The sequence below is a fragment of the Beta vulgaris genome, chromosome 9 (genome assembly GCF_026745355.1).
Source record: "Beta vulgaris subsp. vulgaris cultivar EL10 chromosome 9, EL10.2, whole genome shotgun sequence".
NCBI classification, from domain to species: domain Eukaryota; kingdom Viridiplantae; phylum Streptophyta; class Magnoliopsida; order Caryophyllales; family Amaranthaceae; genus Beta; species Beta vulgaris.
In genome coordinates, this window is record NC_079210.1 from 11,190,087 (window position 1) to 11,208,902 (window position 18,816).

The 18,816-nt window shown below is 39.6% G+C and overlaps 2 protein-coding genes, 2 long non-coding RNA genes and 1 pseudogene across 4 annotated transcripts; all 5 read left to right on the forward strand.

Moving 5' to 3' along the window:
- The first annotated feature begins 1,087 nt into the window (after window positions 1-1,087).
- LOC104896469 (uncharacterized) lies at window positions 1,088-2,827 on the forward strand (annotated as a pseudogene).
- Window positions 2,825-4,185, forward strand: LOC130590152 (uncharacterized). The gene is made up of 2 exons (XM_057392155.1): window positions 2,825-4,032; window positions 4,163-4,185. The coding sequence occupies exons 1-2, from the start codon at window positions 2,838-2,840 to the stop codon at window positions 4,183-4,185; spliced, it is 1,218 nt and encodes a 405-aa protein (XP_057248138.1). The 5' UTR covers window positions 2,825-2,837.
- Window positions 4,186-4,729: 544 nt separating this feature from the next.
- Window positions 4,730-5,686, forward strand: LOC125493084 (uncharacterized). Its single transcript, XM_048635759.2, has 5 exons — window positions 4,730-4,880; window positions 5,024-5,070; window positions 5,150-5,242; window positions 5,424-5,451; window positions 5,616-5,686. Exons 1-5 carry the CDS (start codon window positions 4,874-4,876, stop codon window positions 5,684-5,686), a joined length of 246 nt encoding a protein of 81 aa, XP_048491716.2. The 5' UTR covers window positions 4,730-4,873.
- Window positions 5,687-6,429: 743 nt separating this feature from the next.
- On the forward strand, window positions 6,430-7,476 carry LOC125493303 (uncharacterized). Its single transcript, XR_007269809.2, has 2 exons — window positions 6,430-6,998; window positions 7,096-7,476. It is a non-coding gene; the product is annotated as an uncharacterized LOC125493303 (long non-coding RNA).
- Window positions 7,477-8,509: 1,033 nt separating this feature from the next.
- On the forward strand, window positions 8,510-17,652 carry LOC130590011 (uncharacterized). The gene is made up of 3 exons (XR_008967587.1): window positions 8,510-8,578; window positions 9,024-9,080; window positions 17,594-17,652. It is a non-coding gene; the product is annotated as an uncharacterized LOC130590011 (long non-coding RNA).
- Window positions 17,653-18,816: the final 1,164 nt, after the last annotated feature.

Below are 18,816 nucleotides of genomic sequence, written 5' to 3' on the forward strand. Positions count from 1 at the left end.
CGAGGTCCATATAATTATAAAATTGGTGGTCAAAATCATCACTTAATAGGTACTTTATTGCCTGCTGATGGTGCACGACCAAAGTTTTCTCAGCTGTACATATATGATACTGAGGATGAAATAAAGAACAGGAAAACAGCTGCAAGGTACAACATAGTAAATGGATTTAAGTATCATTGTAACTTTAATTGTTTAATTTATATATTCCTTTTCAAATCCTAACTTATTATTCATTATGTCTTACCAGTACATCAAACCCAGACAAGTTTGAAGATCGCTTAGTTGCAGAATTACAAGATATGTTAGATCATAATAACCCTTTAGCTCATAATTTTAGAATGGCTAGGGATAGGTTTGCATCTAACACGTGTGAGAATTTGAAATTAAAACTTATTGGCAAAAGAGAGCTGATGGCAGAACTTATAATTTGCCAACAACATCAGAAGTAGCTGCACTTATCGTAGGAGATATTGATAGTGCCGACAAAAGAGATATAATTATCGAAACGAAGGGTGGAAAGCTACAACAAATTTCCGAACTTCATCCTTCTTACCTCGCTATGCAATATCCACTATTATTTCCATACGGAGAAGATGGATTTAGAACAGATATTATGCACAGGGATAAGACTCCATCAGACGGTTCAACAGGAAAGAGGTTTAAACTCACAATGCGTGAGTTTTTTGCATACAGAATACAAGACCGAGCTCTGGAGGCGGCAACAATACTATTATCTCGAAGGTTGTTACAACAATTCATAGTTGATGCTTACACAATGATTGAAGCTGAAAGGTTGTCTTTTCTTAGACACAACCAACAAAGCTTGAGAGCTGCTAATGTCAAGAATTTAAGAGGTGCTGTCGAGAGAGGTGAAACCGAGGGATCTTCGACTGGAAGTCGTATAGTATTGCCATCTTCCTTCACAGGAGGACATAGTTATATGAGAGAAAACTATCAAGATGCGATGGCTATTTGCAGATGGTATGGTTATCCAGATTTATTCATAACATTTACGTGTAATCCTAAGTGGCCTGAGATTACTAGATTTGTAAAAAAAGAGGCCTAAGGCCAGAGGATAGGCCAGACATCATATGTCGAGTTTTTAAGATGAAACTAGACCAGTTGGTGAAAGATCTGAAAGATGGCAAAATATTTGGCAGGGTTAGGGCTGGTATGTTAGACATCGTCCTTATTTATATTATTATTTTTTATTATATGTTATTTTTAATTGGATTGCTATCGTTATATCTTTTATTTAACTTGAATATCAAAACTAATTTTGTTGTCTGCTTATTTTCAGTGGTCTATACAGTTGAATTCCAAAAGCGTGGTTTGCCGCACGCTCATATTTTGTTGTTCATGCATCAGGGAGACAAATACCCTGTTGCTTCAGATATTGATAAGATTATTTGTGCTGAGTTGCCTGATAAATCTGAAGATCCAGAACTATATCAAGCAGTAAGCGAGTACATGATGCACGGTCCATGTGGCTCAGCAAATACAAATGCTCCGTGTATGATTGACAAGCAATGCAGTAAGCATTTTCCCAAGAGGTTTATTGAGGCAACTAAGGTAGATGATGAAGGATATCCAGTGTACAGACGAAGAGATAATGGATCTACAGTTGAGAAGAGTGGGGTTCACCTTGATAATCGGTATGTTGTCCCATATAATGCTGAATTGCTTCGTAAATATCAAGGACACATAAACGTTGAATGGTGTAATCAATCTAGATCAATTAAATATTTGTTCAAATATATAAACAAGGGATATGATAGGGTTACGGCTTATCAAGATAAACAGAAAGAAGGTGAAGGTAAAGAAATAGATGAAATAAAGATGTACTATGATTGCCGATATATTTCGGCGTGTGAAGCAATTTGGAGGATTTTTGGATTCAACATACATTATCGAACCCCTGCTGTTGAAAGATTAAGTTTTCATCTACCGGGAGAACAAACCGTTTTGTTTAACGACCATGTGGATGTAGAATCCGTACTAGACAGACCTCATATTGACAATACGAAATTCCTGCTTGGATGCAATGTAACCAAAAATATGAAGAAGCTAGGGAGCTTACTTATGTGGAGTTCCCTACAAAATTTGTTTGGAAACAGGCACAGAGAGAGTGGACCCCAAGATCTAGAGGTGTCACAATAGGACGAATCTACCATGTCTCACCTGGATCTGGAGAGAAGTTCTACCTTAGAACTTTATTAAATTTTGTAAAAGGCGCGACATGCTACGAAGACATTAGAACGGTTGATGGTGTAGTGTGTCCTACATTCAAGGAAGCTTGCTATGCAAGGGGTTTACTTGATGATGACAAGGAATATGTCGATGCAATAACAGAAGCAAGTTTTAGAGAATCAGGGTATTATCTAAGACATTTGTTCTCTATGTTACTATTATCTGGTAGCATGTCGAAGCCGGAGGAAGTTTGGCATAAGACATGGCAGTTATTATCTGATGACATACTTTACAAACAGCGTTGTCTTCAAAAAAATAAAGGTAAATAACTACGAAAATATTTTTTAGTCAAAAACCATACTTTTTAGCAATTTGCATTCTTAATATAGGTTACTGTTTTGTTTATATGTTTCACAGACCTGCATTTAACCGATGATCAAATCGAATCTTTTGCATTGGCTGAGATTGAAACCATGCTCCAAAGTAATGGTAGCAGCTTGCGTAGATTCAGTGAAATGCCGTTTCCTGATGAACTAATCATGTTTGAAGGACAAAACAAGCTTATAGCAGATGAGCTTTCATATGACATTGAGGAAATGACCGTGGAACACGACAAATTGTATAAAGGTTTAACTGATGAGCAGTCGATGATTTATCGAGAAGTATTGGATGCTGTCTCGAGTGAAGAAGGAGGTCTATTTTTCGTTTACGGCTATGGAGGAACGGGTAAAACATATGTTTGGAAAACATTATGTGCTGCAATAAGAAAGAAGGGCGAAATTGTATTGCCAGTAGCTTCAAGTGGAATTGCTTCTCTCCTCCTTCCACGTGGAAGAACAGCTCATTCTAGATTTGGTATCCCTTTGAATGTAAATGAAAATTCTACTTGCGCCGGAATTCGCCCTGGGTCGGAGTTAGCTGATCTTCTCATCAAGACAAAACTTATCATTTGGGATGAAGCTCCGATGATGCATAAGTATTGTTTTGAAGCACTTGATAGAAGTTTGAGGGACATAATGAGGTCTGTTGATAGGGATAACTTGCATCGACCATTTGGAGGTAAAGTGGTAGTATTCGGAGGTGATCTCAGGCAGATATTACCAGTTGTACCAAAGGGAAGTAGGCAGGATATCGTGTTCGCCACCGTTAATTCGTCTTACTTATGGGATTCGTGTAAGGTCCTTACACTTACTCGCAATATGAGATTACAATCAAGTTCCTCAAAATCTTCTGTTGATGAATTGCGAGAATTCTCAGAGTGGATACTAAGCGTTGGAGATGGAAATGCTGGCGGTCCTAATGATGGTGAAGCCGTCGTCGAGATTGCAAAAGATATCCTTATAGATCCCGGGGCCGATCCGATTTTAGCAATTGTTGAAAGCACGTATCCAGACCTACAGGAACATATTTGGGAAGCTAAATATTTTCAAGAAAGAGCTATTTTGGCCCCAACAAATGAGATAGTGGAGATTGTAATGATAATGTTCTATCTACTATTCCAGGAGAAAGAAAGTCTATTTGAGTTCGGATGCTATAAGCAAAGAGGAAGGAAATTTGGAGTCCACGAAATATACTCCACTGAATTCCTCAATACAATTAAATGCTCTGGTCTCCCAAATCATAGCATACGATTAAAGGTTGGTGCGCCCGTTATGCTTCTACGTAATATTGATCAAACATCTGGATTATGTAATGGCACGAGGTTAGTCGTCAATCATTTAGGTAATCGTGTTATTGAAGCTACTGTTATTTCCGGAAGTAATGTGGGTGCAAAAGTTTTTATCCCAAGAATGACATTGACGCCGTCGGACTCCACCAAGTTTCCTATCAGATTTCAGAGACGTCAATTTCCTTTAATGGTTTGTTTTGCTATGACTATAAATAAAAGTCAAGGACAATCTTTGTCTCATGTAGGCCTGTATCTCCCGAGACCTGTTTTTAGCCATGGTCAATTTTATGTTGCTGTTTCCAGAGTTACGAGCAAAAAAGGTCTGAAGATACTTCCTTTTGACAAAGAACACGGAGTGCGTACAAGTACAAAAACGTAGTTTACAAGGAAGTGTTTTCAAACATATAGATTGCTTACAAAAATCATTTCTGTAAATAACAATTTGATGCCTTCACATATGATTATTTAAATATGTTACGTTATTTTGATTATTTTTATTGATCATTAGTTATGCTATCAAGCAATTAATACTCCCGTGCATCATGCACGGGTCCTAAAACTAGTATCTTATATAAAAAAAAGAATTGGGGTTTCGGGTGCCCAAGGGTAGGTGCGCCGACCCACTTCTCCACATAATTACCTCCGTGTCCTTACTATTTGAATTATTTTTATTTTTTTTCGTATTTTTTAATTGAAAATAAAAATAATGGGAAGAATGGCACCAACTCGTGACTTATCTCTCCTCAAACTCTTGTTTCTTCCTTCATCATTTTTACCAATCTAAACTTTCCTACTTTCTCTCTCTTCACCATCATCGTCGTCGTCGGAGCTCGAGTCCAGTGGGATGCTGTTATTGATGCTGGTCAGTTCTTAAATTTGAAAATTGAAAGCTTTTTTTATCCGAAATTTAATCTTTTTAATTTGTTGTAATCGTGTCTTGGTAATTTTGTTTTCTAGTCTTTTAATTGGTTTTTTCTGAATTTTGATGTCTGCTGCAGTTTCCCTCTACCAAACATGCTCGGTAATATACATTGTTCTCCATTTTGATTAGTTTTCATATTCAAATTTCTCTTCATATCGGAGAGACAGTTTGAACCTTCATGTAAGCTCTTTACTTCTCTTGGCATTTGTATAATGTCTTCTAATATCTTTTCATGTATTCAGATGCCCACATGAGATATGGTGGAAAGGGTACATTATTAGTAATTAAGGTTGGTTACTTGCTGAAATCATTCTTTTGAATTACTCCTTTTATTATTTGGATATCATTAATTTTTAATCTATGTGCAGGTTTCCGCTGAATCGGCCAACCTGTTTGGTGAGTTGGTTGCTGATCCAGATACAAAAGAGCTGTTGCATTACACCGAAAAGCCTGAGACATTTGTATGTGCCCTACTCGCTCAAGCAACAATAGTGTTCTGCAAATTTAAACCATTTCTCGTATCATTGTTCTTCTTCTTTTCATGCCCTTTTGTAAGCTATAGTCTTTGTGTGACTGCAAGTTAGTGATTTAATAAACTGTGGCATATATCTATTAACACCTGAAATTTTTTCGGCTATCCAGGGTATGCTTGCTAATCGTGAAGACAAAGGTTGGTTCCAGTAGTGTTTGTTGCAACCCTTACTTTATGAGATGTTTAGGACTGCATAAGTTGCTTATAGTCTAGGAACCTTCTCTCTCCTGTCGTTTTTCTCTACTTTTTACAAACTTGGTATAAAACTTTTCTCACCTATACTCGGTTATTTTCCTGCACAGGATCTCTACGTCGTTTGTCCAGTTATGAGTCATTCAATTCCGCGACAAGGTATGAGCTACCATGCCTATAAATAAGTGACTTTCATTCTGGAATTTGAAGTTAGAAGATAGCTGTAACTTAGTTTCTTAAGCTAAGTTTTTGATCTTAAGGCTTAAGGTTGACCATACTACTCAACTATGTCTTGAAAAATAATAGTGGGTTAGTTTATTTGTATTTCTTCTAATCTGAATCTCTCATTGGCTCTATCTTTTGGGACCAGGAATGGTAAATTGATTGATTTAGTGTTGGCTGATGAGCTACGATAAATTAGATGGTTATGAGGGTTGATTAAGTAAGTGTGGTGAGTTTGTATCATCTTTGTTATTCAGCTATTATTATTGTCATTTATATTTATGAATTTTTATAGTTTATGGAGCAATTTAAGGATATACGGATTTTGTCATTGAGTTTGTGGAATTAGTTATGAGTTCGAAAATTCATTTGGTTGATGGTTTGTGCTTTGTGATTTCATAAACTTATGGTAAACTCGTGTTCTTTTGGTGGGTTTTCGCTTTTATCTTCCACATTTGATTCTATGTAATTTACTTGTTTTGATAGATATTGTTTGTAGGTTTTAGACAAAATTATATCGATAACTTGGGTGGGAGTATAAGAAACTTGAAAGCATGCATGTAATACTCCGTATTGTGGGAAGTAATTCGTATTAACTAAGAAAATATAAAGAAGTCACTAGTAGAATAAATGCTATTTGCTGCGCTGATATTACTGCGGTTTTACTTATACGCAGCAATATAACACGCAAAAAGAAAAAAAAATTGAAAATGACAATATTGTTGCGGTTTCCCGCCAAAAACCGCAGCAATATTATTCAACGGACAAATTTTGAAAAATATGTGGGCCCATAGTAGCAAATATTGCTGCGGTTTCCACGTAGAAACCGCAGCAATATATTAAAAATTAATTTAAAAAAAATAACATTTTAATATATTGCTGCGGTTTATAATAAAAAAACCGCAGCAATATCCCATTTATTTCATATAATAGGCGCTAGGGTTTGGGGACACTCGCATTTCAGTCTTTTCCTCCTTTCTCTCTCCTTCCCTCTCAGCCGTCGTTCTTCTTCATCTCGTTCTCTCTCCTCGAAATTTCAGCCGTCCTTCTTCTTCATCTCGTCCTTCTTGCCTTCACCCTTCTCAGCCCGTCGGCCTTTCTATTCTTCGTCGGCCGTTCACTGAAGAATCTGACCATTCAATTCGCCGCAACGAAGGAGAGAGAGAGGAGTTCGAGAGTTTCATTGAGGGTTTTGTTCATTTTTTATACAGAAGTTTTTGGACTTTCGGGGCTTTCTTGGTGCGTTTGTCGGTGAAGCTTTTGACATTCCGGTAAGTTCGTCACATTTCTTTTTCGTTTTTTGTTCCTGCTACGATTTTCCGGCGAGCCTTGACTGTTTTTTCTTTGATTTCCGGCGAGTCTCATCAGACCGCCTGCTGCCACATCCGTGAACACAGTCGAATCTGCCTTCGTCGAGTTTCATCAACACCGAACTCCTTCATCTGCCTTCGTCGCCTCGTCGGCCGTTAGTATCATCGGCCTCCGTCGACGGTTCCTTGGTGTTTAGTTTTTTTTTCTGTTTTCTTCCTTTATATTTAAACTTATGTATTTTTCATTTTCTTTATTTTTATTTTAATTAAGATCGAAACTTCTGTATTTATTTTTGTTGTCTTTATTTTTTATTCTAATTTTGGATTTAGATGTAAATTTCTGTAATTTTTATTTTCTTTATTGTTTTTGTTTTTGATTTAGATATGATGTTTAGGATCGTCTTCCATTGATATTTTATGAATTTGAATGTTGTTGTTATGCTTATGCTGTATTTTCGCTGGTTGATAACTTGATATGATGTTTTAGTTACTTTAGTTTTTATTGCATTATAAGTATTCTTAAAATTGATGATTTTAATTTTTAAAAAAAAAAAATTTTTTTTTTGAAAAAATGCACATATTGCTGCGGTTTCTGACCCAGAACCGCAGCAATATTACCTTTTTGGGCCACCTTATGTCACCACAATTCCTTATATTGCTACGGTTTGGTAATTAAAACCGCAGCAATATTACGTAATATTGCTGCGGTTTAGAGCCGCAGCAATATTATTAATACCTATTGCTGCGCCCTCAATTGTTGCGCGCCCTATTCCGCAGCAATATGGCACTTTTTAACCGCAGCAAGTAGCCTTTTTTCTACTAGTGAGTTAATAAAAAGGATTTTAGTATTATTTAGAGAATAATAAGAATATAATAATACTAATACGAGTTGGTTGTGTTAATTTCGCATTTATAAAGGGTAAACCGAGTTCACCCGATCTAAGGTTACCACTTTTAGAAGGGTATAAAAAGGGAAATTAAGAGGAGAAATCTCATAAACCCTAAATTTCTTCCTCTCCTCCCTCAGCCGTCACTCTACCTTTTTCTCTCTCCTCTCTCGCTGCTCTCCTCTTTTATCTCGGATCTCTTGTCTCTCCCTCGCCGTTCGTCCCTTCTTCGTCCCCTCGCTGGGTTCCTTCGCGGATCCTCATCGACGCTGTTGGGCGTGCGGAGATGAGCGCACGAGCGAAGGCTGTGCGTCGATTAAGACAGCGAGCGAGCGAGTTGCGACGTGAAGTGGTGCGAGCGAGCGGGTTTGTGCGAAGGGAGTGCGAAGCGTTGGTGGTTCGAGGGCTGAGCGACGAGCGAGGCAAAGTGAGTGTGTGCGACGAGAGGGTGTGCGAATTCGAGGTGCGTCGCTGCGAGACGAGTGAAGGCCGCGAGAGGGCTGCGCGAGCAAAGCCTGTGCATCGAGCGACGAGGGCTGTGCGAGTCGAGGGCTGGTTCGAGGGTAGCCGTGCGGCTGCTGCGGTAGTGCGCGAGTGGTGTTGCACCGTTGCCGGAAATCGGTTGCCGGAACTTGATTGCCGGCGAGCTTAACGGTATAAAACCAATTATATATTGAATATATTGTATTAAGTTTAATTATAATTTATGTTTTCATAATTATGTTAAATTATAATTAGTTAATTAATAATTCAAGTTAATGAGTTCATTTAATTATTCTGACTATAATTACGAATATAACTTTTGGACATAATACTAGAGCGGACCTAAGACTTTTGGACGACATAAAACATGGTTGGACTTATAATTTAATTGGTTTGGTAAAGATAGTGGACTAATGACACTAACTAATATTAGTATGCTCACTAACCTTAATCTCTAAAAGAAGTTAAACTCATTAGAATAGAAAAGTAACGAAAATCCATAAACAAGGGGTTTAGTTATCTTTTATTTCGAATTATTAAATCGTATAGTCTTAGTTACGTAGTGGTTGTTAATGTTATCAACGATGTAGCACTAAAGTTTTATTTAACGGTTTAGGTCCCAATTTCATAAGCGGAACGTTCGATTAAGACAGCGAAAATTCTCCGTTACAAGGTACGTACGCGCACCAGTTTAATCCCAAGTATTAGTATCATGATTAGGTTGCAATCTATGTTATTGGAACCTAGAAGTATGATAGGGAACGTTTGATTGATTGAGATTGTCTGGTTAGACATTTGTAATTGAAATCGATATGTTGCATTGGAATGCGTAATTCTATCGTAGTATAAACATGAGCATTTTTAATCTTATCCATAGTGTAACAAGGTTGTTACAAGATATATGATTCGAGCATTGTAACTAAGAGGACAGGTAAATGATTCTATGGATCCTAGTGTAACAAGAGTGTTACAAGAGATACGATTTGAGCATTGTAACTAAGAGAACAGGTAAATGACTATATGTGGTTATGAAATGAATGGTTAATATTAAAATGAATTATGGCAATATCTTGTAGCTGGACTCCCTACAAGTGATGAACAATGGGGGGAGTGTGGGACTTGTCTACGCTCCTACGCAGGCCTACTGTGACGACAGTAGTGTCCTTATTTTTTAACTCAAGTAGGCGGAAGGTTCCGTTCGATCTTGGGGGTATGCATACTAAGGTGATGGGTGTGAGACGAACAAAACCGTATTTGCATTTCATCTAATAGACCTAGTGTCTATTAAGGATTCAGTAGCCCGTATGATTCTAGTAAGATGACGGTGCCGTTCGATGCCAATAAAGATTAAAGATTAAAGGTTAAAGGATGTAACTAATGTAGCATCATGCTTAAGATTGTTCATGTGTGCATTATTTATGCTTATATGTATTCAATGGTTCATTACGTACTCAGCATAGCTGATTGTGTGTTATTATGTGTTTGATGAACTGCGATGAACCATTGATGCTACAATGGGGAGCAGACTAGGTGTGCTGGGCTGCTGCATGATACCGAGCATACGGGGCTAGCTTGGTATTTCATTTAAAGCATTTTGAAATAAGTATTATTGGTTTTTCTAGACTTAATAAATAGTTTGTGGTTTGAATGAAAGGGGTCATTGATGATTCCCGAGTTGTATTTATATTTTAATTCCGCTGCATTTTAGTTTTCAAGACAATGTTTTAAGTTATCGTTAACTCTTATTATGCCTTGCGTTCCATCGCGGCGGTAACGCTCCCGAGGTCGATGCGACGTAGCAGTGGTAGACGCGTAAGGATTTCGGGGGTGTTACAAAACAGGTATCAGAGCTGAAGCTCTGAATTTAAAGACGTTTTAAAAAGATTTCAAAATGGGTAGTATGGGATAGGAGCATATAGAACATATTATGTTATGTGCATTAAGTCATAGGAATGAGTTCAAAAGTGATTTCGTTTCGTGTCTTGACTCATATGTGTTGTTTGATTGTTCAACTGAAGTTGCAAGATTCTTGCAATATTCGAATAAGAATAGTTAAGAGGATGTACAAGATGTTTCAAAAATGTGTTGAACAAAACCTTATTTTTGCGACAAAACTATTTACTTGCTTGAAACGACCGTTTTATCTCTTAAATACATATACATATATAACATGTTTCAAAACCTTTAATGATACTTTATGATATTCCTTGTTATGGTTGTGACGTCTCATGTGAGATGTTTGTGTTGCAAGTCAATAAAGACTTAATATTTGTTCGTGACAACTGCTTGCTATATGTGCAATGTGTATGGTTAAGAAAGTACAGGATGATGTGTGTGTCACTGAGATAGCTATTATGTTATTTTCAGCGTAGAATGGTTCGGCGGGAGGCACGCCTGAAACCTCTCTGAATATCGAGCAATCGATACGTGACTTGGTGCAAATCACTGCCAACCTAGCCCAAGGTCACAATCGTGAAGGGGATTTATCTGAAAAGGTTGCCCGTAGGAATCCACCATACATTGGGAAAGGGGGACCTGAAGAATTAGAGAACTGGGTTGGGGAATTCGATAAATTTTCTTCACCTATCCTGCCCTGATGAGAAAACTGTGCCCTTAGCGAGCTACTACCTTCAGGGAGATGCTCATTTCTGGTGGACCCAAGCTAAGAGCAACCTCCTGAGTCAGCCTGGTTTTGGGTGGGAAACTTCAAAAAGGCCTTAAGGGACAATATTACCCTCCATACCTTAAGAAGCAGAAAGCCCAGGAATTTATGATGTTGGAACAAGGGACTCTGTCTTGAGGAGTACTACGGAAATTCATCGAGCTGATGAGATTTGCCCCGGAAATAGCACCTACTGAGGAATCTAAAGCCTCACGTTTCGAACTAGGACTTACCCTTGACCTGCAAGGAAGACTGGGGGGAGATACATTCACCTCTTTAGATCATGTGTTTGGCAAAGCTGCTCATCTTTATGCCATCAGGAAGAGAGAGGAAGGGGGTAAGCAGGGTGAGAAACGAAAATATAATCCAAACCCTGAGGTCCAGAAGTTTGAGAAGAAGCATAATGGGAACCAAAACCATCAAGACCCTCAAAGGAATTTCGGTAAGGGACCCAATAACAACAACTCTAATCCCAACAACAATAACCGCAATAACAACACCAATAACCGCAGACTTGAGCGTGTGTATAGGTGTAGAAAGTGCCCTAACAACCATCCTGGTAGAGACTGTGAGGGTAACAAGGTGGAATGTCGAGAATGCGGGAAATTGGGACATAGGGCATATGAGTGCTATTCGAAGAACAAACTGAACCCCAATGGCCAAAAGAATGGGAATTATGGGGACAAACCTCGAAATGGAAATGGAAACGGGAATGGAAATGGAGGAAGTGCTTACAATGGGAATTCTAACTACTCCAAGCCTGTAACCAACACCAATAATTAGACATCTAATGGGAACAATGCAACCAATTCCCAAGATAAGGGCAAGGGGAAGCTGTATATGATGTCGACTAGAGAACAAGAGGCTCGAAGGGATGTTGTCTCGGGTACATTTTCTATCAACTCCACTCCTGTTAAAGTATTGTTTGATTCTGGAGCATCATTGTCATTTATTGCCCATTCAACTGTTAGGACTTTAACATTGATCGAGTCTGAGTCGATTTCTATGCCTATAGTCATTCCGTCTGGGGAGACTGTTAATTGCTCAAAAGATTTCTAAAAGTGCCACTGAAAATAGGGAGGAGTTTCTTTCCTTCTGATCTGATAGAGTTTAACTTATCAAACCTAGACGTTATTTTGGGATGGATTGGCTTGGAAAGTACATGGCTAAGATAGACTGCGATGCGCAAAAGTGGAACTGAGAGACCTTCGGGAAAAAGAGTGTCATATAGGAAATACCTCGAGAACCGGAATTAAGGTGATCAATGCCTTACAACTTAAGAACTATGTAGACAAGGGATGGCCTCTATTTATGTGTTCGGTGAGAAGATTGAGGATGATCCGTTGAGGCCTGAGATGTGCCATAGTCCGAGATTCCAGGATGTTTTTCCTGAAGAAATACCTGGTATGCTCCAAGGAGAGATGTAGAGTTCACCGTTGACCTAGTACCTGGGACTGGACCAATTTCGAAAGCCCCATATCGAATGGCTCCAGCAGAAATGAACGAGTTGAAAAACCAGTTGGAGGAACTACTCGACAAAGGGTATATTAGACCTAGCATGTCACCATGGGGAGCACCGTCTTATTTGTAAAAAGAAGGATGGTAGTTTGAGGTTGTGTATAGACTATCGGGAGTTGAACAATGTCACTGTGAAAAACAAGTACCCATTGCCTAGGATTGATGACTTGTTCGACCAACTTCAGGGTGCGGGGATGTTCTCCAAAATAGACTAAGGTCAGGTTACCATCAATTGAGGATTGTTGATCATGATATACCTAAGACTGCTTTCAGGACTAGATATGGCCACTATGAGTTTACGGTAATGCCTTTGGGTTATCTAATGCACCTGCAGTTTTCATGGACCTTATGAATAGGATCTTTCGACCCTACCTCGATAAATTTGTCGTTGTGTTCATAGACGATATACTGATCTATTCTAGGAGCAAGGAGGACCATGAGGGTCATTTGAGAGTCATTTTGCAGACACTTAGGGACAACCAACTATATGCGAAGTTTTCGAAGTGTGAATTTTGGTTGGAAAGAGTGTCATTTTTGGGTCACTTTGTCTCCAAGGAGGGTGTGTCAGTGATCCTGCAAAGATCAAAGCCGTGAGTGAATGGCCTACTCCAAAGAATGTCACAGACATAAGAAGTTTCTTGGGTTTAGCCGGTTACTATAGGAGATTTGTGAAAGACTTCTCCAAAATAGCAAAGCCCATGACCATTTGATGAAGAAGGATTGTAGGTTTAACTGGAATGAGGACAGTGAGAAAGCCTTTCAAACGCTCAAAGAAAGGTTAACATCAGCCCCTGTCCTAACCTTGCCTAATGGGAATGAGGGATATGATGTGTATAGTGATGCGTCCAAGAATGGGTTGGGTTGTGTTCTTATGCAAAATGGGAAGGTCATAGCTTATGCGTCTCGGCAGTTGAAGCCGTATGAAGTCAATTACCCAACACAGACTTAGAATTGGCCGCAATAGTGTTTGCCCTAAAAATCTGGAGACACTACCTTTACGGGGTGACTTGTCGAATCTTCACTGATCACAAAAGCTCAAATACATCTTCACCCAGAAAGACCTTAATATGAGACAGCGCAGATGGTTAGAGCTCATCAAGGATTATGACTTAGACATCCAGTACCATGAGGGTAAAGCCAACGTCGTTGCTGATGCGTTAAGTCGCAAGTCTAGCCATAGCCTGAATACATTAGTCGTTGCCGACAAACTTTGTGAGGAGTTTTCTAGACTCCAGATAGAAGTTGTTCATGAAGGGGAGGTAGAAAGATTGCTGAGTGCACTAACCATCGAGCCCAACTTTCTAGACGAAATAAGAGAAAATCAACCTGGGGATGTGAAGCTTGAGCGAGTCAAAGCAAAGCTTAAGGAGGGAAAAGCGTAAGGGTTTGCAATCCATGAGGATGGAAGCATAAGATATAAGGGTAGGTGGTGTGTACCACAAAATGTGAAGAATTGAAACAAAGATAATGGTGAGGGTCATAACACGACTTATTCCGTCCACCCAGGGGGAGATAAGTTAATAAGGACCTCAAGAAGATGTTCTGGTGGCCTGGGATGAAGAGAGCAGTAGCTGAATTTGTTTCAAAATGTCTAACGTGCCAGAAAGTCAAAAGTGAACACAAGAGACCTCAAGGAAAGATTCAACCTTTAGACATTCCGACATGGAAATGGGATTATATCCATGGATTTCGTTGTAGCCTTACCTAGGAGTCGGGGAGGCAATAATACCATATGGGTGATAGTGAAGACTAACCAAAACAGCAAGGTTCATACCTATGAAAGATACGTGGAGTATGGAAGCCTTAGCCAAGGCCTATGTGAAAAATGTCATTCGATTGCATGGAGTACCCACGAGTATAGTATCAGATAGAGATTCGCGATTCCTTTCGAATTTCTGGAAAAAGGTTCAGGAAGCTTTTGGTAGTGAGCTATTGATGAGTACGCCTTTCACCCAGCTACGATGGTCAAACCGAAGAAACTATTCAGACATTAGAGGACATGTTGCGAGCATGTGCCTTAGAATACCAGGGATCATGGGAAGACCATTTGGACCTCATAGAATTCTCATACAACAACAGCTACCATGCTAGTATTAAGATGGCACCATTTGAAGCACTATATGGGAGAAAGTGTCGTAGCCCTTTGTGTTGGAACGACATTAGTGAGACTGTGGTGTTAGGACCTGAGATGATTCAGGAGACAGTGGATCAGGGCGATTCATTCAAGAAAAGATTAAGGCTGCACAGGACAAACAAAATCCTATGCGGATCTGAAGCGAAGGGATGAGAATTACGAAGCGGGGAAAAAGTATTGCTTAAGGTGTCTCCAATGAAAAGAGTGATGCGATTCGGGAAAAAGGGGAAGCTAAGCCCTAAACTCATAGGACCATATGAGATTCTGGCGAGAGTGGCAAAGTCGCTTATCGCCTAGATTTGCCCAATAACTTAGAAAGGGTCCATAATGTGTTTCACGTATCCCAACTCCGGAGATACGTACCTGATGAGTCACATGTACTTGAACCGGAAAATGTCGAAATAGACGAAACCTTATCCTATGAGGAAAACCTGTCCAGATCCTAGACCGCAAGTGCGTAGTACGAGGAATAAGGACATCAGAATTGAAAGTGTTGTGGAGAAATCAAAATACTGAAGAAGCCACTGGGAAGCCGAAGATGCAATGCGTCTGAAGTACCCTGAGCTTTTTCAAGAGGTACGTGAGTTACGGGACGTAACTTTTCTTTTAAGGGGGAAGAATGCGATAGAATTTCGCGCTTTCACCCTAAAGTATGTTAATTAGATAGTTATTGTAAGTTATGCTTATCTGTGCTATCTGTTGTGCGAACGTTAGAAAACGCTTATGAAATTTTGGGACTTAGAAGTGCAAAAGATCGTCGTTAAGACTGGCTACCTCCAAGTTTCGGGACGAAATTTCTTTTAAGGGGGAAAGCCTGTAATACTCCGTATTGTGGGAAGTAATTCGTATTAACTAAGAAAATATAAAGAAGTTAATAAAAAGGATTTTAGTATTATTTAGAGATAATAAAAATATAATAATATAATACGAGTGTGTGTGTTAATTTCGGATTTATAAAGGGTAAATCGAGTTCACCCGATCTAAGGTTACCACTTTTAGAAGGGTATAAAAAGGGAAATTAAGAGGAGAAATCTCAGAAACCCTAAATTTCTTCCTCTCCTCCCTCAGCCGTCACTCTACCTTTTTCTCTCTCCTCTCTCGCTGCTCTCCTCTCTCGCTGCTCTCCTCTTCTATCTCGGATCTCTTGTCTCTCCCTCGCCGTTCATCCCTTCTTCGTCCTCTCGTTGGGTTCCTTCGCGGATCCTCGTCGATGCTGCTGGGCGTGCGGAGACGAGCGCACGAGCGAAGGCTGTGCGTCGATTAAGACAGTGAGCGAGCGAGTTGCGATGTGAAGTGGTGCGAGCGAGCGGGTTTGTGCGAACGGAGTGCGAAGCGTTGGTGGTTCGAGGGCTGAGCGACGAGTGAGGCAAAGTGAGTGTGTGCGACGAGAGGGTGTGCGAATTCGAGGTGAGTCGCTGCGAGACGAGTGAAGGCCGTGAGAGGGCTGCGCGAGCAAAGGCTGTGCATCGAGCGACGAGGGCTGTGCGAGTCGAGGCCTGGTTCGAGCGTAGCCGTGCGGCTGCTACGGTAGTGCGCGAGTGGTGTTGTGCCGTTGCCAGAAATCGGTTGCCGGAACTTGATTGTCGGGACTTGATTGCTGGCGAGCTTTTTTTTTTTTTTTGAGGTACATGAGGTACTAGTGGATCCCTATCTCAGGGAAATATCCACCAGGAACCTAAAACTAGTAGAATCCCTATCTCAGGGAGAGACTACTAGATAATTAAATTACAAGAAAAAAGAAAAAGAAAAACTAGTTCTAGCTTCTCAGGGAAGCTTTACATTCATATTTCACAACTAAGCAACATCCCCACATCGGCGGAGCAGGGACTATGAGGGGCGGACCATAACCCACCTAACACTGCACCGACAAGATTTGGGATGAGTCGGTTGTGGCGGTAGATCGGATTTTAAGAATTTCGGAGCCAAGCCAGGTATGATGGATGAATCGCTTCAGATCGGGCCATATGGTCACCTCTTTTCGGTTGCTGAGCCACCAACGGCGGCGGTCGGAGTCGATGTCGGCGACATCGAACTGGGCAGAAGTTTGTATCTTTTGCGGCGGACGAATCTTCATCTCAGAGCCGTTGTCCGGGCTAAATCGGAGCTAATACCCATCGATGGCAAAGGTACCGATGGCGGAAGTTTGAGCAGATCCGGTCAAGAAACCGACCAAACAACTGATTTGCACGGCACAGATGGCCTGCCTAAACCCATCAATTAAGTAGGAGATGATGGAGAGGAAGAATTTAGGGGAGGTAGAGAGGCGAAAATAGAGGCGGTGAAAGGGCTGATTTGAGGCGGTGAAAGGGCTGATTTGAGGCGGTTGGGGTAGGGGTCTGGAGAATTCTAGAGAGAAGGAAGAGACCTTCTCTCTAGAATTCTTCTTCACTTAAGTGTTGTATACTTTAATGGTTGCTGGCGAGCTTAACGGTATAAAACCAATTATATATTGAATATATTGTATTAAGTTTAATTATAATTTATGTTTTCATAATTATGTTAAATTATAATTAGTTAATTAATAATTCAAGTTAATGAGTTCATTTTATTATTCTGACTATAATTGCGAATATAACTTTTGGACATAATACTGGATTGGAACTAAGACTTTTGGACATAAAACATGGTTGGACTTATAATTTAATTGGTTTGGTAAAGATAGTGGACTAATGACACTAACTAATATTAGTATGCTCACTAACCTTAATCTCTAAAAGAAGTTAAACTCATTAGAATAGAAAAGTAACGAAAATCCATAAACAAGGGGTTTAGTTATCGTTTATTTCAAATTATTAAACCGTATAGTCTTAGTTACGTAGTGGTTGTTAATGTTATCAACGACGTAGCATTAAAGTTTTATTTAACGGTTTAGGTCCCAATTTCATAAGCGGAACGTTCGATTAAGACAGCGAAAATTCTCCGTTACAAGGTACGTACGCGTACCAGTTTAATCCCAAGTATTAGTATCATGATTAGGTTGCAATCTATGTTATTGGAACCTAGAAGTATGATAGGGAACGTTTGATTGATTGAGATTGTCTGGTTAGACATTTGTAATTGAAATCGATATGTTGCATTGGAATGCATAATTCTATCGTAGTATAAACATGAGCATTTTTAATCTTATCCATAGTGTAACAAGGTTGTTACAAGAGATATGATTCGAGCATTGTAACTAAGAGGACAGGTAAATGATTCTATGTATCCTTAGTGTAACAAGAGTGTTACAAGAGATACGATTTGATAATTGTAACTAAGAGAACACGTAAATGACTATATGTGGTTATGAAATGAATGGTTAATATTAAAATGAATTATGGCAATATCTTGTAGCTGGACTCCCTACAAGTGATGAACAATGGGGGGACTGTGGGACTTGTCCTACGCTCCTACGCAGGCCTACTGTGACGACAGTAGTGTCCTTATGTTTTTGATAACTCAAGTAGGCGGAAGGTTCCGTTCGATCTTGGGGGCATGCATACTAAGGTGATGGGTGTGAGACGGAACAAAACCGTATTTGCATTTCATCTAATAGACCTAGTGTCTATTAAGGATTCAGTAGCCCGTATGATTCTAGTAAGATGACGGTGCTCGTTCGATGCCAAATAAAGATTAAAGATTAAAGGTTAAATGATGTAACATAATGTAGCATCATGCTTAAGATTGTTCATGTGTGCATTATTTATGCTTATATGTATTCAATGGTTCATTACGTACTCAGCATAGCTGATTGTGTGTTATTATGTGTTTGATGAACTGCGATGAACCATTGATGCTACAATGGGGAGCAGACTAGGTGTGCTGGAGCTGCTGCATGATACCGAGCATACGGGGGCTAGTCTTTGGTATTTGCATTTAAAGCATTTTGAAATAAGTATTATTGGTTTTTCTAGGACTTACATAAATAGTTGTAGTTTGAATGAAAAGGGTCATTGATGATTCCCGAGATGTATTTATATTTTAATTCCGCTGCATTTTAGTTTTCAAGACAATGTTTTAAGTTATCGTTAACTCTTATTATGCCTTGCGTTCCATCGCGGCGGTAACGCTCCCGAGGTTGATGCGGCATAGCAGTGGTACACGCGTATGGATTTC